A 24,765-nucleotide genomic window follows, 5' to 3' on the forward strand; every position below is an offset into this window, starting at 1 on the left:
TTAATGAAGTATGTAAAACCTCCAAGAAACATAGCTAAGTAAATTTATAGATTTCTTTGGTCACAGCATTTCTGAAATATGACTTGATAAATAAAATCAACTTCAATGATTGAACAGATGACAGCTAATTTATTAATGTCACATAATACATTGGTAACAGGCAAACTTACCATGAAACCCACGAGTGCCACATACTGTATGATAATGGGTGCTAGCAGGCTATCATTAGCATGAAAATTCACTAGCATCGCATAACACAATGCTAGCAGGCTAACAGTAGCATGATCTGAGTGCCTCCCTAGTGTGCTTAAAAAACATGCTTGGAATTACAATTTTGCTAAAAAAATAACAATAATAAAATTACTGCAGGTAAATTTACATGTTGCCTGAATAAAGACACTGTAAAGATGTTAATTATGGTGTCATTTTGAAGTTTCTTTTGCTGCACAGACTAACATACTGTGTAACGACACACAGGGTTTAGATACTAGTTGGCGGAAGAGAAGTCTTTTCGAGGTGAAGAACATGCAATTTTGGAATATTGCTTTTTGATAAAGCCTTTGAAGATTAAAAACTAAAACAAAAATTGTTGTTGCAATAAATTAAGAGACGTAAAGCAGTCGGTGCTGTGGCTGAATTGTTTTGTTCTTGTGTTGTCTGCAAATTTAAAAGTAATCCTTCGGCAGAAGGTTGGAAACCATAAATCTGTCTCAATAAGTAAACACTTGAGTGCGTTTCCACCGTCTTCTCCAAGCAATTTACAAGCAGGGCTGCTGGGTCATTTTCAGCGTCAACACTTCAATTTACCATGAAGTCATTCGTCCCATCTTCTGAATTATGTACTTTAATTGATCACAGCAATTCAACAAGAGCTTGACCTACCTGAGGTAAGGCTTGGGTTTAGACCAGTAGTAGGGATGCTGGGGCACATCAAGATATCCGCCGCAGTACGACTCCTTCTTGAGGGGCAGACGGGTGGTATACTCTTCATGGCAGGCTCCCCTTCTTGGCCCAGATCCTCCCCACCTGGCTCCACCTTCAAGCTCATGGAGGCTGCGTGGTCCAGCATGGTCTGCGTGTCGTCACTGGGATCGCTTCCCCCATGTCTACCACACCATCTGTGGTTAGAGCGTTGATGGCAGCCACAATGGCAGAGTTGGTGTACTGGTTGGTGTTGGCAAGCCAGTTTTCATCTGTGATGCTTACCCTCGGCGATCCATTAGGGGAGGGGCAGGAGGACTGCTTAGGTGAGCATGATGTTTGACAAAAGGAGACCATTGAAACTGTACTTCCTCTTCCCACTAGTGCCGCACTGCCTCCACTGTATGATGGGGAGTCAGGTCTGGAACCACGAGGTTGAGCAGGCCAGCCTTCCTCAGCCATGGCTCCGATCTGAGGTGAGGTCGATGGTGAATCATGAGGGGAAGCTGAAGGGCCAGTGGCAAGTGGGCAGGACAGGAGTGAGGGTGTGCCTTTGGGAGAAAACACAAGGTGACTGCAGGGGGAGTTCTGCGGAGAGTTGTCGTAGTTATAGAAACCAGACTCGTAGGATGATGCCTCAGAGTTACGCTTCGTGAGGAAATGCTACTCCGCTGGGCTGAGGCAGGTGGGATCGCGGTAGCCGTCTGCATTGGCAGCGTCAGCGTCACGATGGAATAACCCCTCTCTTGATGAGTGGTCATCACTGCAACCTCCTCGCCCTCATCTTCGGGATACTGACTGTAGGCAGTGATCTCAATACGAGGGCTTTCCAGGGATGGAGCCCCGTTGGTTCTCATGCTGTGGGGCAGGTAATAGCCCGAAGCGGGGTGGTTGTCATATCCTGTTTGGTGGCAAGATGACACTGAGATGACTGGGCTGGACTGTAAGGTGTGGTACTGAGTGGCCAAACAGGGGTTTCCCATGCCCAGTGGAACGGACAGGGTAACATTTGGTGCATAGCTGTATGCATCTGAAAACAATAACAAAAAAAGATATTTTAAATGGAATCGTGCAAAGTGTTTAAAAAGGTTACACTGCTGTGGTAATAACTGTTGAGGATATGCTTGAGCAGACATTTCCTACATCCACTTACTCCAATTAAGGGTCACGTGGTGCTGAAGCCCATCCCAGCAGTCAAACAGTTACAGAAGGGGCACACCCCGGACAGGACGCCAGTCTGTCGCACGGCTACATATCAACAAAGTCATCCACACTCACCTATGATCAAAGTCAAAGTTTCGAACTCTCCTAACCTGCATGTCTTTGGAAGTGGGAGGAAGACGGAGCACCCCAAGGAAACTCACAAAACACAGCTATTCCACGCAAACTCTCCCACTGTGAGGCAACAGTCCTAACCCCGAAGCCACTGTGCTGGCATCATCACTTTTACAGTCAGGTAAATATCTCTGGAGTAGGACGTTCTCCAACATGCACCAGCACGGTGCTGCAAAAAAAAAAAAAAAAAATAGATAAATGACACTGACCTGATTGGAGGTAAGAAGAAGAAGGGCCTTATGGTCATTTTATATACATACAACGAAATTTGCTCAATGCATTAGTTAGACACACTCCAAACAGTAGGAGCAGTGGGCAGTCACAGTCCAGTGTCTGGAGACCAACTGCAGGTCCGGAGATGGTGCCTTGGTCAAAGGCACAGAAAGAAGTACCATGACATCCTTAATCTGCATGTTTGGATTCAAACCCCTGACCTTCTCGGTGTGCGGCAGCAGCATTCTGCCCAGTAAAAATGCAACCAGCTAAGAGCTTTCCAGCACATTTCAGGGAGTACTGGGAAAAAAAACAAACTAAACATGTCTTGGCTTTTGTAATGTTCATTTTATTTACCTGCTTGTTGAACCAAAGACACTTGAATTTGTGAAAAATAAACATGACAAATTGATTTAACAAATTGCTTAAGTATTCCATTATTCAGTGTATCTGTACAATATGAAGCAAGTACTGTCTGGAATCTACTGGTACTCATTAGAACACAGAACAGAAAACAAACTGTGCATCATATTGTAATTTGAGCAGCACAGCCTCAAGGTTTTTTAGGGGTTTTTGTGAAACGTGTCACATTTTCGTGATGTGGTGAAGTTCCAGTCATTATTTTTAACCCTAACCATAGCCTTAACACTAACCCCCTGAAACTGTCACCGCAAATTTCGTGATACAGTCATGAAATGTGTTACGTTTTCATGACAGTATCTCAAAGTAATAGATTAAATCATTTTTGATGATGCTATCACAAAGATGAATTTCACATGTTTGTTTGTCCCTCAACTTTTCCAAGTTCTTGTTAGTCAGATTTTTTTTTTTGAGAAAAGTCAATGTCATTGGTGTCAAATTCAAAATCATTATTAATCACTTGAGTGTCCACTGAACTTGGCACATACATGTACTGTAGGTGGGCTTGAGAACTGACCAGGTTGATCTTTTCACTCTGCTTTGGACCAAACTTTGCACACATATGAAGGTTGGTTCTGAAATTGCTCATCCAAGGTCAAATTTTTCAAAGGCCAATCACTGAAGTCAAGGTCATTGAGGTCAAAAACGCTGCTCCGCGTTCACGCGTATTGTACCTCGTCCCTGTAAGTGTGCCTTCAAGTCACCAAGTGCCTGACCACTCTCTCAACATCTGGAGAAGTTTAGCAGTCATCTCAACACTGGTTCTGTCTGTGGCCGCTGTGTAGTCGCGCTCTGCCGCTCTGTTTGTTTGATCGGTGTATCTCCGGCTCGACTGGGCACTCCTCGCTGTCATATACGCTCTGCAGGAATTTCTCCAGCAGTGCTGATGGATGCTTTATTTGATTGATTGCATCACTCACTGAGTGAATTAGGCCCTCCCCTGTGGAAACCTGACAGCACTCTCACATCACTCTGAACTTGTGATTAAGTCGAGGAAGTCTGCTGCAGCGTTACGCACAGATGTACAGTGAAGCGCATTCAAACAAAGGCACGCACGGGCAAGTGCAAACACAGAGTGGAAACACACATAGAGACGGGCAGCTGCAGCTGTAATTAAAATTATTCATGCTGCAAGCAGGGTGGTGATGTGAATACAATTTAAAGACAAGGCATGAGGTTGGGGCTTTAGGAAACATTTATTATGTGCATTTGAGTGATTTGGAGTACATAAAGTTGAGTTTAATTAAAAAAAAATGTCGATAAGCAGTGAGTGACTTAGTCCATCTCTACCATAATGTAGGCAATAACTCAGATACAATAAATGCTACCATCTTGTAACTCAACACATTAAAACAGCAGATAATAGGGTCAAACCCTGTTGCACCAAGTGAACCTTAAGGCACTCGATCAATCAAAAGAGCTACTTTTCTTTGCCTATGTAACATTCCACAGACATACTGCCACCTGCTGATTGGTTCATGAGGTGGCCACAATTGGCAAAGCTTCTGGGGAAAACCTGGTCTTGTTAGGAGAGACGGCATCCATCCCACTTTGGATGGAGCAGCTCTCATTTCTAGAAATCTGGCCATTTTCTTAAATCCTCCAAACCGTGACTATCCAGGATTGGGACCAGGAAGCAGAGTTGTAGTCTTACACACCTCTCTGCAGCTTCTCTCCCCCTGCCATCCCCTCATTACCCCATCCCCATAGAGACGGTGCCTGCTCCCAGACCACCAACAACCAGTAAAAATCTATTTAAGCATAAAAATTCAAAAAGAAAAATAATATAGCACCTTCAACTGCACCACAGACTAAAACAGTTAAATGTGGTCTATTAAACATTAGATCTCTCTTCTAAGTCCCTGTTAGTAAATGATATAATAATGGATCAACATATTGATTTATGCCTTACAGAAACCTGGTTACAGCAGGATGAATATGTTAGTTTAAATGAGTCAACACCCCGAGTTACACTAACTGTCAGAATGCTCGTAGCACGGGCCGAGGTGGAGGATTAGCAGCAATCTTCCACTCCAGCTTATTAATTAATCAAAAACCCAGACAGAGCTTTAATTCATTTGAAAGCTTGTCTCTTAGTCTTGTCCATCCAAATTGGAAGCCCCAAAAACCAGTTTTATTTGTTATTATCTATCGTCCTCCTGGTCGTTACGGTGAGTTTCTCTGTGAGTTTTCGGACCTTTTGTCTTACTTAGTGCTTAGCTCAGATAAGATAATTATAGTGGGCGATTTTAACATCCACACAGATGCTGAGAATGACAGCCTCAACTCTGCATTTAATCTATTGTTAGACTCGATTGGCTTTGCTCAAAATGTAAATGAGTCCACCCACCACTTTAATCATACCTTAGATCTTGTTCTGACTTATGGTATGGAAATTGAAGATTTATGTATTCCCTGAAAACCCCTTCTGTCTGATCATTTCTTAATAACATTTACATTTACTCTGATGGACTACCCAGTAGTGGGGAATAAGTTTCATTACAGTAGAAGTCTTTCAGAAAGCGCTGTAACTAGGTTTAAGGATATGATTCATTCTTTATGTTCTCCAATGCCATATACCAACACAGGGCAGAGTAGCTACCTAAACTCTGTGAGTGAGATAGATTATCTCGTCAATAGTTTTATATCCTCATTGAGGACAACTTTGGATGCTGTAGCTCTTCTGAAAAAGAGAGCCTTAAATCAGAAGTGCCTGACTCCGTGGTATAACTCACAACTTGCAGCTTAAAGCAGATAACCCGTAAGTTGGAGATGAAATGGCGTCCACTAATTTAGAAGATCTTCACTTAGCCTGGAAAAAGAGTCTGTTGCTCTATAAAAAAGCCCTCCGTAAAGCTAGGACATCTTACTACTCATCACTAATTGAAGAAAATAAGAACAACCCCAGGTTTCTTTTCAGCACTGTAGCCAGGCTGACAAAAGAATCAGAGCTCTATTGAGCCGAGTATTCCTTTAACTTTAACTAGTAATGACTTCATGACTTTCTTTGCTAATACAATTTTAACTATTAGAGAAACAATTACTCATAACCATCCCAAAGACATATCGTTCTCTTTGGCTGCTTTCAGTGATGCCGGTATTTGGTTAGACTCTTTTTCCAATTGTTCTGTCTGAGTTATTTTCATTAGTTACTTCCTCCAAACCATCAACATGTCTATTAGACCCCATTCCTACTAGGCTGCTCAAGGAAGCCCTACCATTAATTAATGCTTCGATGTTAAATATGATCAATCTGTCTTTATTAGTTGGCTATGTACCACAGGCTTTTAAGGTGGCAGTAATTAAACCATTACTTAAAAAGCCATCACTTGACCCAGCTATCTTAGCTAATTATAGGCCAATCTCCAACCTTCCTTTTCTCTCAAAAATTCTTGAAAGGGTAGTTGTAAAACAGTTAACTGATCATCTGCAGAAGAATGGTCTATTTGAAGAGTTCCAGTCAGGTTTTAGAATTCATCATAGTACAGAAACAGCATTAGTGAAGGTTACAAATGATCTTCTTATGGCCTCAGACAGTGGACTCATCTCTGTGCTTGTTCTGTTAGACCCTAAGTCCTGTCTCGAACCAGCAGCCCATAGGTGCCGTTGCTTATCCTCAGATCCATATGACAAAGGAAAATCTACCAACTCACCATGAATGGGATGCCAGTCTGATGCTGGTTACTTCCCCAGCTAATGTTGGTCCCCCGCTGAATGGATTGAGACAACGCAGGTGAAGTGTCTCGTCTTATAACACAGACAGGTAGCACGGCTGGGAAATGCACTCAGGTTGACATATTGGTGGTCCAATGTTGCTCTCTGTGTGGAGGAACCTGCTCTGCATTGGGTACTATATTGTCAGAGGAGTTGGACAAAGTTACTGTGAAGTCATTCTCAAGTCCCAAGTCAGACTGCCAGTCGTAAACTGACATATGAGCTTTACTTTGGAGATCTATTTGGTATGACCAGAGATGTGACTAGGAGACTTTCAAATCATGGCCCTACAATTCAAAAATTAAGTTCCTATTCAAGTCCTTAATCAGCTTGCTTGGGATGAGACTTTGGACTTGGCAGTGACGGCGTATCATCATTATGATGGATAAAATAACTTTTAAAGAATGTCACTTTGAACTGTGGGACATTAAACAAATGTCAATGCAACCAGGAATCTGGAGATAGGCATCGGCACTAAAGGGCCTAAGGGCCAACACAGGACTTATGTAATATCGGACGTACTACGCAACCACTTGAAGGAATATGTGTCAGTCAGCCAATTACTGCCTGATAAAATTCAACCAAGCTGTTAGCTCACATGTTGTAACTTCATCTGATTCACATTTATTCATGAGCAAATTTAATATCAGCTCAGATCTGGGAGAATGTGGTGGTGCCACGCAGCACGGCATGCACCACACTACAGAACAACACTTTTGGGTCCTGGATGGTAACCATGAAGACGGAAAAAATACCATCTGTCTGCCACGGCCAGGGCGTGAACTCAGCCTTTGCTATACATGCTGTATGTCTACGAAAACCTTTAGCATAGATAGACAAGTGTGTATATATATGTGTGTGTGTGTGTGTGTGTGTATGTGTGCATGTATACAAGTAAGGTGTGTATTTTATCTTATTATCTGTTTTAATCTGTTTTTTAATGTTTTAATTGTAAATTATATTAAGGGAAATGTGCAATATGCTGATGAATTTTCCATAGGCACACAAGCAGTGTACTGTTTTGTTGTTGTATTTATTGATTTTTGAGACAGAAATGTTTGCACAGCACTTCAAGTCCAAGACAAATTTCCCTTTGGGGACAATAAAGTGTATCGTATCGTATCATAAATTAGCGTGTGCCATAATTTTATAGTAAATATAGCAACATACCATATTTTCTGGAGTATAAGTCACAGTTTTTGTTTTTACTACTCTGGAACGCCCTTTAACTTATATGGGGCAACTTATATGTAAGTTTTCCTCTTTAAGAGTTTTTTTTTTTTAAACAGGTCCTATACTCTGGAAAACACAGTACATATCCATATCAGATCTGCTGTGGTGACCCCAAGAAAAAAAAAGGAGAAGTCGAAAAAACTTACTTAACGAAAAAAATTTAGGTTTTCTTATGGTAATGGGTTGTGTTCACAATCAACCCCTCTTTGTAGCACAGATCTGCACACAGACTGTAAACATGTCTGTTGTTTGGGATGATTTCATGAGAAAAGTTTGATGTCATAAAGCCATTTTTTAAATATAAATAAGAGGAAAAAAAATCAGTTTACACTGGATCCAGATTTACCTCACAATTTATGCAAATCTTCCCTGACACAAGAATAATCAATCTTCAAATTGTTGTCCAAATCCAATTTCTACTCCTATAGTTATTGTGTTCATTGGCAAACAGACAGTCAGGGCAACCACGCAACCTTCTCTCCATTAGCCGGCGGCGGTAACAGTTACCCGCAGCCTGAGTCACTCCTGGAGGACCTTATGGGATTAAATATACACCATTCCTGTGACTGATGATTTCACTAAGTATAGAAGACTTAGATTATGCTACAAGACCAATATGCTTTTTTTTTTGCTGGCATTTTGCTGGAGCACTCGCTGCCATATTTAGAAGTTCTGTCCCAGACAAGAGAAAATCTAAACTGCTGATTGTATTGGATTGTGTCATAAAGGTAAACCATGTGACCAAACTGGCTTGACCGTAGTCTTATTGTTCCTTATTTAGATGTTAATTATACAAAGTTAGTTCTCACTCCATGGACCCCACAGACTCTTGACAGCTGCTCATTTACACAATTTGTTCAAACTGTCCATCACGAGTAACGGTACTAATGGCACTACGTAGTGCTCCTACCATCGTGTATTCCTTTTTTGTGTGCATGCATTTGTACATGAGTGAAATGTGCAAATAATTAGCAGTCTAGCAGAGGTCAAACAGCACTTACATGGCTCTCATGTTGTTTTCAGGCAGCAAAGGGATCTCCAGGATTTTGGTGTTAGATTGCATGACTTCATGGCTGGCAGTGGAGACGGTTTTGCCAGTGATGCGGTGAACCTGGTAGAAGGCATGTGGTCGCAGGAGGCGTCGTCTGCGGTCCCGATGAACAGCTGCAGGGTGAGTGGCTCGCTTTCCACGTAGCCATAAAGCTGGCGAGAGAACAAAGGTACCCAGGTGAGAATCAACATCAGGCTGTAAGACCCCCGCCTCAGAAAAGCCCTCATTTAGGGACCACAGACTGAAGACATACGGCCTGCTAACGGTTAAAGTGGTTTTATTGACACCGTGGATGGGCTACAAAATGTTTTTCTTTATTTTTAGGTGTTTTTTGAAATTTTTCTTTGTCTAGGCTTTGATTTATTTATGATGTTGTACATTTTTTGATGGGGGGGTGTGAAGAAAGGTGTCATTTAGACCATCTGGGTTGGGATCTCCATATCTACAGTATGTGCTCTTTCCAGTACCACGTTAGAATGGGCATGCCAAGGGACCCTGAGGCATCACCCTCCCCAGAGGTGATTCTAGCCTTCCACTAAAACCTTTAGTACTTTCAAAAGGATAATTTGATCTTAATATGATCTGCTATCCCAGCAGTCACCGGGCATGAGGCAGGGTTCACCCTGGACAGGGTGCCAGTCTGTTGCGGACCACATATAGACAAGCAAACACGTTCGCACCCGCGCACACACTTACAAACAATTTAAAGTTTCCAGTTCACCTAACCTGCATGTCTTTGGATATGGGAGAGAACCCACTCAAACATGGGGAGAACCCACAAACTCCACACAGAAAGGCTACAGGTGGGAATCGATCCCATGACCTTCTTGCTGTGAGGCAACAGTGCTAATTTCAGGGCACCTTTCAAGGTCACCTTACAACACATAATTTAAACATACATTAAAATAACAATAAAATAAAAAAAAATACAAATTTTGTAGAACTGAGGATCAAAGGGAGTATGCATCACGAAAGAAATGTGTTTTGAGATCAGATTTTACAGGAAAATGCTGTACTGTTTTGTTTTTGGCTGCAATCACAGAAGCAGTCGTGAAAAGTGCAGTTTGTTTTCGGTTCCCAGTGAAAAAGATGAGGAAAATGGAAGCGGTCATGTCGGTAAGTGTTAGCCTACACAGCTAACCAGAGTAGCTCAGTTCTCTCGCCTGCATAACCACCTCCACACATTTGAGCTCCGGGTCATAAATAAACCTCAACAAGTGTTCACTTTCCACCACATCGTCATTTTTGCATTTTCACTTTGTTTGCATGTAATTTGCCCAAAAACTCAGAGAAAGTGCCGTTTTTCTGTCCCCGGAAGTACAGAAATTACATCATATGTGTCATATTTTACCCCTTTAGCGCCCATCCTCAACCAGACTGCACTGCCCAATTATAAAAGTCAAGTTGGGAAGTGACGAGACTGTGAACCAGGATAGCAGCTATGAGGGATGAAAGCGGCTGATATTGTGGAAGTAAGCTGAGAGGGTTATGTTACTGATGTGAGATGTGAAGGAGAGTGTGCTGTCAAGGATGACACCTAGACTCTTAACCTGGGGGCAGGGCAAGATGGAGGAGTTTCAATAGATACTGTAAAGCTTGCAGCTTTGTATAAGGTGGATTTGGTGCCGATAAGCAGCATCTCTGTTTTATCACTGTTTAATTTTAGGAAATTTGACGTGAACCAGGACTTGATTTCAAGCAAACAGTCGGTAAGGAAGGAAGGTGGGAGAGTGAAGTTGGGTTTGGTGGAGATGTACAGCTGGGTGTCATCCGCATAGCAACGAAAGCAGATATTGTGTTCATGAAATATGTGGCCATAGGGGAGTAAGTAAATAATGAACAAGAAGGACCCCGGGACAAAGCCCTGAGGCATACCTGTGGTCACTGGATGGGGATGTGAAGTGAATGATTTGATTTGGATGGATTCTCACTACGCCACCGTGCAGCCCATATACGCTACTACAAGAGTGTATTGTGTATCAAGTGCAATTCACCATGAATTGTTAGTTGCTCAAATGTAATGAACTATTTTTTGCATACCCGCTAGAAGCTTGGAGCCCTAGAGGCAATTCTTACCAGAACATTTGTTGGAATTCCCACCAAAATGCAATGCTTTGCCCCTACCCTCCATTTTAGGGTTATATTTCAAATTAACTTCTTAAATTTGAGTTCATCTTTGTTGTAGTTGCTGGTCCAAAGCCAGTTGTTAAACAGTGATTTGTTGCCATATTATCTCAATTTTACATAAACAAAATTTGCTGTCATTTCACTCTGCTAGGTAGAACTTTACATACTGAAATGTATGTGGAGTGGTGCGTAGTGTTTAATGTGCACAGAGCATCCAGCACTGCCGACTCTGGGCAGTTATGAACATGCATTATGATTTCCATTAAAGCTCAGAGACTGTGTCCCACTGTGATGAAAGAGACTTGTGTATCAGACACACCACTTCAAACAAGTACCACTTCCTGTACCAGGCCTCCATTAACTTCTACTGTTCACCAATAAAAAAAAAAAGATCAAATCTTAAAAGATGAAAAACCCAGAGACATTGAAAAGCACTGTCGACTTTGAGGTCAAGAGCTCTTCAAATGTAAGTTGCAACTGCTAATTCACAGCGAGTATATCTGGTCTGTTTTCTGCAAGCGTGTGTAACGTAACAGCCTTAAAATTTGACCACAGGGGCACGATTACAAAAAAAAAAAAGGAAAAAAAAAATCATGTGGTAAAGGAGAGTTGATACTTTGTGTGTGATTTCTGACCAGAATAATTTATCAAATGCAGGGTATTTTTTTCTTTTTTGGGGGGAGGGGCATAACCCAGGTTTTACGCTTCAGACCACCCGGCACATGATCTTTCTTCAGTGGTCATGTGTTCATATGAGCAGATGTTGATGTGGGCTGAGAAATCTCTCCAAACCTAGTCCAGAAAAAGCAGAATCCATCTGCAGCAGAGAAAACCGAGAGGGCAAACCTCTTACCGAGCCATGGTGGACCTCCGTAGATCCACCCAGGTGGGTACTTGACCACATGTGACACTGACGAGGAGCGATCGCCGAGCCGCGGCCATCTAAGAGATCCCACAAATTGGTCAATTACCTCGGTGCATTTCAGCCCAATCGCTTCAGCCCGACTTTCTTTGAGCTTGGTCCGAGTGAAAACAGTGGTTCAGCTGAATGAAATAAAAGACGTCTGTTGTTATCTAACAGACTGAGTCATATAACAGAATGCAGACCACATGTAGCCGATGACATAATCTGATTAATGGGTTTATAATTACCTTTGTGAGGGGCGGGGGGGATTGGTGTCAAGGATGGAGAAGATTAGCAGAAGACTGAATAAATACGTCATTGGAAGTCTGTGGAAATTAGTGCTACATTCTCATGGACACCTAAAGTTTTTGGTTTGAGAACAAATTAGTCTGGATACGGTTATAATACGTCTGGCCAGACAATAAGCGTGGAGATTAACGGCTTTTCTTTTATACTCGATGAAAAGTTTCTTGGATATAAAATCCAGCAGATGTTTTTTTTTTTTTTCGTCCAAGAAACAGACTTTTCAGGATCAATTATGTGTAATATTACAGGAAGTAGAGTCATCGGAATAGAGCATATATCCATATGTCCTGATAATCCAAACCCCAGTCATGATCTGGTTTTCCTCTTTGATTCAGATACCGAGGAAGTGTGTATGAACAGTAAAGCGAAGGCTCTCATTGGTCTACAGTTCCACGCGGCATCTGCAGCAGCTGTTTTGACCTGCGCGCTCATCACACATGCTTGTCACATGCGAGGTCAGGAGCATCTTGAAGTCCAGGCATCTCGAGGGACCACTTCATCTATGAGGTGATCTGAACAACAGATCTCGTTATATTTTACTCACAGTGTCACCAGAGGTAATTAGCCTTTGTTGCACATGCTACCAGTTACTTGCATCTTTGCTCGTGAGACCAAATCTGAAAGACCAGAACATTAAATCGCATTATGTTCCATTATGATTTAATTAAATACAGGCTGCCGCATTACAAAGTCATGTCATCTGACATCTTGAGATTTCTCTGTGACCTCCATTACCGAAGCTGCCACGTGTCTACATGGATTTCCAGAAGAAAGGCGGGCGACAGAGGGGAGTCTTTATCCCGTCACTCCTCTTGCGGTCGTGCACAATGATGGCGGAGTCCACGCTCAAAGCCGTACTGACCCGAAGGAAGTGATTAATGGGGTCGGATCGTCCTCGTGGTGACGCTCGCCTTCCCAGCAGCAAAGGAAGGTGGTCTAGTCCCCCTGAGTGACCTCCCATGATTCCTTTACCATATGTGCTCTCCTGACCTTCAGCCAAAAAGCCTCTATCCCCTCCTGACAAACCACAGCGATGCACACACACCTACAGAAAAGTACACTGAAGTAAAACTGAAGATAAGAAACAGTCACTGTGGGCTGATGACTGAGATCTCACACACCTGTAATCTCAGCTTATATTCATGTCCAACGCTGCCAGTGGCACTGGACCAATCCGTGCGTAAATTCTGCCCAGATGACTTCTCCTCCTCGCCTATCTGGCACACGCACTGTGTATTTACTTTGAAATAATGTTAACCAAGTTTGAGCCCAGGCCTGATTTGCAGCTGTTTCAATGTGCCAACGTCTGCCAACTCTGTCAGCTATATCCATTTACACCTCCAACCGCAAGCCACTGTTGCACAGCCATTTTTGATAGCTGAGGCTCAAATAAAACATTGGATATGGCAGCTGATGCACTAATTTTGTAATTGCATGCAGCTGCATTGTCTGGGAGTTGTGATGATGTGGAGGGTTGAAAAAGAGAGGAGCGTGCTCCCCATCATCTCTCCACCATCCAGCTCCAGTTCGCCTTTGGGCCAGTCTGGATCAGTCGCCAGCGTAGAAAGTTTCAGTTTTGCTACTCACTAAAAATAGTTAGCACTGAAAATAATTTTCAGTCAAAAATCTAATCCAAGAGTTTAGATACAAAATGCTACAAGTCCATTTTTCCCAAATGGGAAAAACTGCGATTGAAATGTGAATTCACATCAAAAAGCATTAGAATGAGCACAGAGTGACATTGCTAAAATTAAAATGATGGGTTCAAATTCTGCAATATGTGACTAAAGTGAAATAAAGTTTGTTTATTCTCATGTGACTCAGAACAAGACACTTGAAAGACTCTCCAAAAATAAAATGCAGAAATATTACTTAAAGCTGTACTGCCTTTGAGTTTCTTAAAATTTAAGTCATAAAAGTAATTTTCTTGGCACCACTATAATTTTATTAGCATTTAAATAAGGGATTCATAATATGATATTGCCAATATGATCAAACTTCACACGGTCTGAAAACAATTTAGAATTTCAACCCCTGAGGGGTAGAAATTCAAGCGATCAGATGCAATGACCTACATTTGGTAGTGAAGCCATGAATATTATTATTATTTATTTATTCTATAGCACTTTACAACAGTTTTCACTGAACCAAAGTGCTTTCCAATAGCACCAGCTAGAGATAAAATAAAAAGAACAGTACGAAAAACACAATAAGAGCATCCAAAATAGAATAAAAATAGACAAAAAGTGTCAAAGCAATTATGTGCAAAAAGCTGCCCTGAACAAGTATGTTTTTAACTTAGCTTTAAACAGAGGCAAGCTATTAATGGACCTCAGTTCAGGAGGTAATGCATTCCACAACTTAGGACCTGCTACTGTAAAAGAACGGTCACCCCATTGTTTGGACCTGGACCTGGGAACCTCCAGAAAGTTTTGGTCAGCAGACTGAAGTGCTCTGACAGGGTTGTGTGTTTTTAACAGGTCACATAAATAAGAAGGTGCAATGCCATTTACAGCTTTAAAAACAAATATTAACAGTTTAAAATCAACTCTAAAATGGACTGGAAGCCAGTGCAGGAAGTAAAGAACAGGAGTGGTGTGGCTGTGCTTCCTGGTGTTGGTCAACAGGCGAGCAGCAGCATTCTGGACCAGTTGGAGTCGGTTTAGGGAGCCTTGAGTGATACCAACATAAAGTGCATTGCAATAGTCAATCCGGGAGCTGATAAAAACATGCATAGCCTTTTCAAGGTCCTTTTGGCTTAGAAAGGGTTTGACTTTTGCCAGCAGTCTCAGCTGGAAAAAACTGGCTCTTACCACACTGTCAATTTGTTTCTCAAATTTTAAACAGTCGTCAAACAGCACACCAAGGAATTATGTGGAGACTTCCACCAAGCTGTGCGAGGATGCTGTGAAGGACACGGCGACCGGCAATCTGAGTAAAGAAAGGCAGCGTGATGTCAACTGGCTGGTCACTCGAAGAAAATAAACCAAGATGGTGGAAAAATGCTCTGAAACAGCTTAATTCTTTATAAATCTGTTTCTTGAGTATTTTGGAAAGTTACAGAGAAATAAACATTTGAAAACCCCAAAATTCTGTTTTTGTAACCAGATAACACCTTTGAAGTGACATGTTATGGATGTTTGCATGCACGCCCGGGGAACGTGCTTCAAGCAAGTGGGTCAGGTCACAGGTCATCTCAAAACCTCAATGAAAAGAAAATATTTGCTATGGAATTCCCACCAGATACACGTTTCCTTAAATAAAATGAGATTTAATTTTCCAACATGTTACAAAAATTAACCAACATTATAATGCTTGAATTTTGGTAGAAACTAAATTTTGTCAGTTTTGTGAAATTTGAAAGGCCGTACAGCTTTAAGTGATTGTGTCTTATATTCAGTGTAGATTAGATATTTTGACTAAAAATTATGAGAAAAATTAGTTTTTGCAGCATACTCACATATCCCTCACTTTAAAACAGTTAATTCTGTTTAAAGATTTATCCCAATCAGGGCATTCTGACAAAGTTTAGTTGAATATATCTGAAATCCAACATAATTCCTATTATTTCCAAACATATCAACAAAATTCCACTGCAGACTCTTGAAGCGGCATGAATCTTAATATGTGCAGATATGCCGTTCCACATGACCTCCAGGGTTGGCACATAAACCAAAAATATAACAGAAAGTTAAAAACAAGAAAAACGTGGCCGCCAAGTCAGTTTGCTGCTTCATGATGGGCAAATGGAGGCAAATGCATATGAAATGACCTTATTGGCATATCAACTCCAAAGCTTTCCAGGAAGGGTTCAATTATCTCTGTGAATGGAGAACGATATGTCCCTTGAGGAGCATTTTTGTCATTTTATGGGTTTTTACCAGAACCTCTGATGCTGTATGCAAAACGGCGTTCTGAAAGCGGTCAAACAAACATGAGACAGACCCAGAGGGTCAGACGCCAAGGGGGAAAAAAAAAATGTTTGCAAATCAAGTGGTCTGGATCACACAGCGGACAACTTTTGAAGAAATACTAGTGACATTTATTACTTTTTGAGTTTTGTCAATATTTTGGAAAATATTACATGGAAGTGTAAATATGACTTTTTTAGGTAGGAAAAAAAAAGTCTCTAAAAACACCAACAAAGGTCCCAACACAAGTAGCTTTGGTCCTATTTTGGTTCTGAGGACCTTTTGGTTAGATGAGGAAAACGTGTTCCCGTTTCTTCCTTGTCAACATATGAGAATTTTGTTACGTACTTTTTATCTTGAAGCAAATCTGACCGAACAGACTTCCAGCATCACTGATTTATTGTTTATTGTTCCAATATAAATCAGATTAATTCAGCTGTTGTTGAAATTCAGATCCCCTGTCCGCCCCTTCAGCAGTTTGTGCACTTGCTATAATTATTCTGTGCACCCCTCGGGGGAGACCATGACCTTTTTTGGAGCCTCTGGTTCTTTGGCATTTCTGGTGGTTACAGACAAAATGGGTAAAGCTGAAATTTCTGTTGATTTTGTTATTTTTTATGACATTGGCATTACTATAATTCTGTACCATAGTAAACAAATGGATTTATAATCTTAAATCATCAATACGATCAAAATTTAGCTTTGCCTGGAAATAATTTAGAATTTTGACCCACATGGGCTAAAACACAGCAATGCAATTTCTGAATACATCCATCCATCCATCCATCCATCCATTTTCTTCCGCTTTATCCGGAGTCGGTCACGGGGGCAGCAGCTCAAGCAAAGCCGCCCAGACCTCCCGATCCACACACACCTCCCCCAGCTCCTCCGGGGGAACCCCAAGCCGTTCCCAAGCCAGCCGAGAGATGTAATCCTTCCAGCGTGTCCTGGGTCTTCCCTGGGGCCTCCTCCCAATGGGACGTGCCCGGAACACCTCTCCAGCGAGGCGTCCAGGGGGCATCCGGAAAAGATGCCCGAGCCACCTCAACTGACTCCTTTCGACGTGGAGGAGCAGCGGCTCGACTCCGAGCTCCTCCCGAGTGACCGAGCTCCTCACCCCTCTAAGGGAGCGCCCAGCCATCCTGCGGAGGAAACTCATCTCGGCCGCTTGTACCCGCGATCTCGTTCTTTCGGTCATGAGCCAAATCTCATGACCATAGGTGAGGATCGGAACGTAGATCGATCGGTAAATCGAGAGCTTTGCCCCCCTACTCAGCTCTCTCTTCACCACGATGGTCCGATACAGTGACCGCATCACTGCAGACGCTGCACCGATCCGTCTATCGATCTCACGCTCCATCCGTCCCTCACTCATGAATAAGACCCCGAGATACTTAAACTCCTCCACTTGAGGCAAGGACACTCCACCGACCTGAAGAGGGCAAAGCACCTTTTTCCGGTCGAGAACCATGGCCTCGGATTTGGAGATGCTGATTTTCATCCCGGACGCCTCACACTCAGCTGAAAACCGCCCCAGTGCACACTGAAGGTCCTGATTTGACAAAGCCAACAGAACCGCATCATCCGCAAACAGCAGAGACGAGATTCTGTGGTTCCCAAACCAGACCCCCTCTACACCCTGGCTGCGCCTAGAAATTCTGTCCATAAAAATAATGAACAGAACCGGTGACAAAGGGCAGCCCTGGCGGAGGCCAACGTGCACTGGAAACAGGTTTGACTTACTACCGGCAATGCGAACCAAGCTCCTGCTGTGGTCGTACAGGGACCGGATAGCCCTTAGCAAAGGACCCCAGACCCCGTACTCCCAGAGCAATCCCCACAGGGTGCCCCGAGGGACACGGTTAAATGCCTTCTCCAGATCCACAAAACACATGTGGACTGGTTGGGCGAACTCCCATGAACCCTCGAGCACCCGATGGAGCGTGTAGAGCTGGTCCAGTGTGCTGCGACCAGGACGAAAACCACACTGCTCCTCCTGAATCTGAGGTTTGACCATCGGTCGAATTCTCCTCTCCAGTACTCTGGAATAGACCTTACCGGGGAGGCTGAGGAGTGTGATCCCTCTATAGTTGGAACACACCCTCCGGTCCCCCTTCTTAAACAGAGGGACCACCACCCCGGTCTGCCAATCCAGAGGCACTGTCCCCGATCACCACGCGATGTTGCAGAGGCGTGTCAGCCAAGACAGTCCCACAACATCCAGTGTACTTAAGGTACTCAGGACGGATTTCATCCACCCCAGGAGCCTTGCCACAGAGGAGCTTTCCAACCACCTCGGTGACTTCTGCCTGGGTAACGGATGAGTCCGCCTCTGGGTCCCCAGTCTCTGCCTCATCTTCGGAGGACGTGACGATGGGATTCTGAATACATACAATTATAATAATGCTTCACCAATCTGCTACACCCCCACCCCCTACAACCTGGCAATGTTGTCAATGATAACCAGGTTGGGGGGGGAGGGTGACAAAAATGTGCTATAATTTTGTGTTATACTACAGAAGTAAAGAGCCTTTAAAATAACTAGATTTCCACATGAGGTACATTTTGTCAAAATCAAAAATGACTCCACCTTTGATAGTGGGAGTGAAAAACACTGAGTTTAATCAGAATGAGCCTTTATCCAAGAGGCAAAAATGAACTGTTCCCGTGATTTTTGTCAAAAGGGGTTTGTTTTATATACACATGTAAATAAAACTTGATTTTTTTTCTTAATTAGAATTAGCTGGTAAATCAGAGGAGTCTGGCTTGAATACACTCTACTGTTCCACAGTGGGCTTGCCTTCTATTCCTCCGCACTGATTTCATTACCGCCTGGAGAAATGTCAGGACAGAGTGACGTCCACGTGGCGCAAAGGACCAGGGAGCGAGTACAAGGAGAGGAGGGGAACAACAGAGGCAGGGAAGGAGAAATGCAACTGTTCTACTCTTAGAATGCGCCTCTCTTCTGCGTCCAACCCATACGCAAACCCAACCTTTTGCAGTCCAAATTAAATGTACACTCATCCCAGATGTCTGTCCTCCCGTCAGCAGTCTGCGCTGCGCGTATATCTCCTGCGCCTCATACATGAAAGGCAACACGTGCAATCCGTTAATGTGCTTGATTTCTGTGGCTCGGAAATCTGCTCCCTTTTATAAGGAACTGAAGTTAGTTCTGAACGGAATACTTCATCGTTATGTCATTGAGGGCAGCGTTTCAAATGCTAGCCCAAGTCTAGACCAGTGAGGGTCCAAATTCCACATAAAAAGAAAGGATTTGTCACCAGCTCAGGCTGACGTACGACATGCCGTTAACCTCCGGAGAATTTGAGCAGGATGATGCCATGCACGACGGCGGCTGCTCCGCCTGATAGCACCTCTGCTCAGCTCTGTCTTACCTCATAAATCTGTGGGCTCTCTGTTTATCACCTCAAACCAGTGAAAACCATGAACATTTTGTTCCATTATTTTTCCATTTGTTATTAACTAGTAATTAGTGGTAGCCCAATACCAGTGTCAGAAAAGCCCTGCAGATGGAGAACCACAGACTTTAAGAGTGGCGTAAATACCCCTTTGGGCAGGGAATAACAGGCCTGACTGAGCTCTAACAGCACTACAGGGTCCACCGAACCCTTTGAAAATCAAACAAGAGGCGGTGGCACATTTAATGAGCAATTAGTAAGGTACTATAAGTTTTTTGGGGGTATTTTTTAGAGATTATGCAGCCAGCAAGTACCGGATCCAGAAGTACAACCACACAAGCAAAGCTCCAAGCACACATTTGTTGCGGCCTTTCATGTTGAAGTGACGGAAACGCAACAAATTTGATGTGCGTTAATCACAGTTGCAAAGGAAGGGAGATGGATATTAAGTCAAGCACATGTTAATAGGAAGAGGGCCACATCCTGCAGAAATTACACCATGTCTGCTGCTGCTTTTGACTTAATGAGACAGTGAGAGCGTGCGTTGGGGTGGGTGAGGGAGAAAGCCTTATAGGCTCGTCATTATCCTACACAACCTGGCCATGCGCACCGCTGCACCACCACACCACCGCGCTGCGTGCTGTGCGATAGATTTAATACTCCACATGTGTTGTATGTTACTGAGGACATGGAGGATGTGCATTTCCTGACTGGAAGGAGATTTGCAACATCTTCGTCACAGGTAGTTCACGTGCTTGGTCACCGTTTAAAAAAATAAAATAAATAAACTCTGTGCACAGCATATTTTACTACACAGATACCCACCCCCCCAACCCCAAAAGCTGTTCTCTGGAGAAAAAAAAACCAAGTCATCCATCATCATCATGATGGTGTTCTGACTGAAGGTAGACCAGGTTTTCTAGAGCGTGGCTTTGAAAATCCTCCTGTTGAGGTTTGGCATAACTGTGGTGAGAGAGGCGAGTGTCTGGAGCAGTGTGAGAGGAGCCGATGCAGGACCCCAGATCCCCTTAATGGTGCTGTGGTTTGCACAGTAAATAAAGTGGGAAAGCAGCCGCGGAGGTCACAAAGTGGGCCAATACTTAAGAGAGGAGGTTAAAAGTCTGTGGGTGGAGGGGTGGATTAGGGAATATGTGTCGGGAATAAATATCAGACCTGCAGCAGAAGGTCCAGAGAGGAGACGTGAGCAGCAGATGGATAACGAGTCACAGCAGCGTGATCTTCTAGCAGTGTCTGTCGGTGTGCGGTTGGAGTGTCAGCACTATACCGTGGCGCGCACCGTGTTGTGACTGCGGTGTGAATGACTTCACGCAGTAAAGGGATGAGGTCAGAGCTCAAAGGTGCTAAGCGGCGTCTTTAGTTGTAATAAGTTATGAAAACATCTGCGCTTGTTAAAAAAATAACAAGTCAGGATGCTAATTATTTTCATAACTCAGTGTTCTACCTGTTATTTTATGATTAATCAAGTCAAACTGTGGCTTTGTGAAACTGATGCACCACAGATGTTTGGCCGCTAAGAAACGTGACTATTTTCATTTTTCTTTTTTAAGTTTTACACTGTGTATAGATGACTTTTTTCCCCCTTTAGATAATCTCCATTTAAATCCTGGATATGGTAAATGGTAAAATGGATTGCATTTATATAACGCTTTTCCATCTGCATCAGACGCTCAAAGAGCTTTAAAATAATGCCTCACATTCACCCCGATGTGAGGCTGCTGCCATACAAGGTGCTCAATACACACCGGGAGCAACTAGGGGATTGTCCAAGGGCCCTTAGTGATTTTCCGGTCAGGCTGGGATTTGAACCGAGGATCCTCTGGTCTCAAGCCCAACGCTTAACCACTAGACCATCACCACCCCAATGAAAGAGTAAATCTGTTCCTCAGACAAGTGTCAGAGGTCATTAGTTAGTCCATGGATCAAGCAGACCTCAGGTGTCTAAACAACATGTCCAATCTGACAATCCCTTAGTGGTGAGAAAAATGGTCTCTTGGTTGAATCCGTGATGGGATTGCGGACTCAGAAATGACTGAGGCCCAGTCTTGACGCAGACTGTTTCTGACAGATGCTGCATATGGTTGCTATGGGAAGCTCCTGCTGGTCAGCATCTTCCTCTTTCTCCTGTGTTTTTGTGCAGGATTTTTTCAGACTTCTAGTCCCAGCTGGCTCAGTCTTGCTTGCTCTTCCCAAGTCTTCCAGTCAATGAAGCAGTTCTTGAGGTTGTGCTTCAGGAGGTCCTTGTAACATTTCTTCTGACCTCTTCTGGACCATTTTCCTTCACTCAACTGGGAGTAGAAGATCTGCTTGGTAACTCGGCCGTCATCCATCCTGACAATGTGACCCACCCACTGAAACTGATTCTTGATGATGACGTACTCGATGCTCTGGAGCCTGACTTCAGCCAGGACGCTGTTGTTGGTACATTAGTCGTCCCACCTGATGTTGAGGACACTCCTCAGACAAGGCTCGTGGAACCACTCGAATGCCTTCAGGTGCTAGAGGTATTTCTGTGTAGGCTCTCAGTTGTCCAGGTGGTTTCCATAGTAGAGAAGCTTGATTCTCAACTGGACGGGTTGCTTGACGTGAGGACGTTTCGCTTCAAATCGCAGAAGCTTTAGGATACAGCTCAAAAGCTGGTAAGCTTTTGTTGGCTTCTGTTTTATTCTTCTCTACAAGAGTCAAGACGGAAGTCAGACTACCAGAGCAAGAATTTTAGCTGAAGAAGCTTCTGCGATTTGAAGCGAAACGTCCTCACGTCAAGCAACCCAGTCCAGTCAAAGATTCAAGCTTCTCTACTACTGTGCTAGAGGTAGGTAGTCCAGGTCTCAGATCTGTGCAGCAGGGTTGGCATGATGACAGCTTTGTAGACATAGATTATTATCTTGTGTTGAAGATCTCTGCTGTTGAAGACACTGGTGGGAAGCTGGTCAAAGGCACCTCCTGCACATTTGAGTCAGTGTTGGAGCTCATCGTTTGATGGCACATTGCTGCCCAGGTATGGAAAGTGGGTCACATTGTCCAGGACAGCAGGAAGCTTTAGACTGACCATGTTGGATGGAGACTGATACAAAACTCTATGATAACCTTCTGAGAATGGCAGTTGTAGCCGGTTAGGGCTCAGTGAAGGATTGCACAGGGGTTACAATTTTAAATGCTCCAATAATATTAAATATAGGGATTGAAAATGAAATAGAAAGACTGGGCAGGTCTTTCTAAACAGACTGTCACTTGATTTGTTCAAAAACAGCTGCAGCTCAGTGATCCTATTTGCAGAGAATTTGCAGATGCCACTGTCTCTCTGGAGAATCACTGGAGATGTACAAACAATGTAACCCTTCACGTTTACCACCTTGCTGTGTTTTTGTGCAATGTTGCTTTCCATACACATGTTACCATCACTCATAGAACATGCTGACCAACCATGAGCTAAAAAAAACAATAAAGAAGAGGATGAGTGGGTTTTAATGGAGGGAAAATCACTGCTGTGGGTTTGGGAGATGTTTGAAGGATGAACTATTCATGTGGAGTGACATCCTCAGACTCCCCCAGGGAGGGAATGAGGTGCTGGTGCATAGAAAGGGGAGGGGGTATCTGATGGGCGCTTGGATTCTCACTCTGACCCCAACTACCTCCATGATCAGCCAACCTTGGGGCCACTCAGGCCCTAATCAGCAGATACAGAAGATCTCCAGGGGCAGCTGAGCCCCAGCTGCCTGGTGACTCCCTCTGCCTCATCTCTCCCTGCATTACGCACACATCCATGCACACATCCTTAGCTGCTTCCCTCACCTATACCCTCATGTTATTATCGCTCTTCCTTGACTGCACTCCAACCACCCACTGGCACTGGAGATCTACAACATGTCTTTAAAAGATTACAAGAACAATCTTAAAGAGCACAAATGCAAAAGAAGAGAATGTGTGTGAAATTAGGAATATTTATCTGCACCGACTTAAATTTATAGTCACAACCATTTTTTTGTGAATTTCAATTAATTTCAATGATATTTGCAACAAAGTTGCAAGTTAACTGATGTCTGAGAGAGTCATGAGGTCTCTGGACAGAGGTGTTTGGTGGATGTCGATACTTTGCAGGAGAACGAAGGTCCACATCGTCAATTTGCTGGTACTTCACTTTACTGTCTGGTTGTGAAACCTGGACCCTAACCAGTGATACAAGGAGGACAACTGGTTGCCATTGATACTAGGTGTCCACAAGGGATCCTTGGGCACCATTGGAATGACGGTTATTGTGAGAGACTCAGATGAGGTATACCACTTGCACTATGACGGAAGTCAGCTCTGGCAGTCTGGACATGTGGTGTTTTCCTGTGTGCATGATGCCACATAAAAGTGCCTTAAGGTTGTGGAACCCAAAACTAAAAAAGGTTAAAGGGTTACCAGTGTTTTCACCTGGCTGTGGCAGAAAGATGACTACTTTCAAGTGGTGGGGATGGACCAGATGTCTTCCTGGGTGGTTGCCACCAGGACTCAAGTTAGGTCCATACTGCCGCCAAAAAAACCTGACTTTGCCTGCATATACACTTTTTAATTAGCACCACTGGATCATTTGTCCCCAAAACAAGTATTCAGGCCAGTGGGACTCATGGTCCTAGTCATGTAGAAACAGAGATATTGGAAAAACGCTAATTTGTGTAAATCCAAGAGGTCCACCATGGTGGCTTCTGGGAAAATGGAACCCTGCATTTTCTGATGGGCTATTTTCAAAAATGGAACATTGCAAATCTACACCAAACTCCAATGAAAGCTAGTACCTAAACAGAGGGGACCCACCTAACATAAAATACATGTTGCCAATTCAACCACAACCCGAGTCATATGCCCTCTTTCTTTTTAGCCATTTTCTAGCATGTACTTTCACATGCATTATTATCTATATTATAATAGCCAAGTGGCCTCCGTGTGTGTGCCTGTGTATGGCTTCGATGACTTAGAAACTGGGGAGAGCTGACGTTTGCCGTTGGTATGCTGTATTTTGGGTCAAGGATGAACGCCACCAAAATGTTGATAGGACTAATGTTTTTGGAGAAACTACAGATATTAGCGAACCGATGATAATTACATTCTAGACTCACACACGATTCCAGTAGGGGGTGATAAATCATCTATATATTAAAAGTGTGCTTGCGTGTGTGCGTGATTTTATTTAGTAAGTTCAATGTAAGTACA

At 43.3% G+C, this 24,765-nt stretch overlaps 1 protein-coding gene and 1 pseudogene across 1 annotated transcript in view; both read right to left on the reverse strand.

The window, feature by feature from the left end:
- Positions 1 to 2,261, reverse strand: part of LOC117513520 — a 92,279-nt pseudogene extending 90,018 nt beyond the window's left edge.
- A 6,572-nt stretch (positions 2,262 to 8,833) lies between these two features.
- Positions 8,834 to 24,765, reverse strand: part of LOC117514789 (nuclear factor of activated T-cells, cytoplasmic 1-like) — a 35,787-nt gene continuing 19,855 nt past the window's right edge. The window contains 2 exon segments of the mRNA XM_034175378.1: positions 8,834 to 8,976; positions 8,979 to 9,039. Coding sequence (XP_034031269.1) covers positions 8,834 to 8,976; positions 8,979 to 9,039 — 204 coding nt within the window.

Source organism: Thalassophryne amazonica, chromosome 7 (assembly GCF_902500255.1).
Source record: "Thalassophryne amazonica chromosome 7, fThaAma1.1, whole genome shotgun sequence".
In the NCBI taxonomy this organism is placed as follows: Eukaryota; Metazoa; Chordata; class Actinopteri; order Batrachoidiformes; family Batrachoididae; genus Thalassophryne; species Thalassophryne amazonica.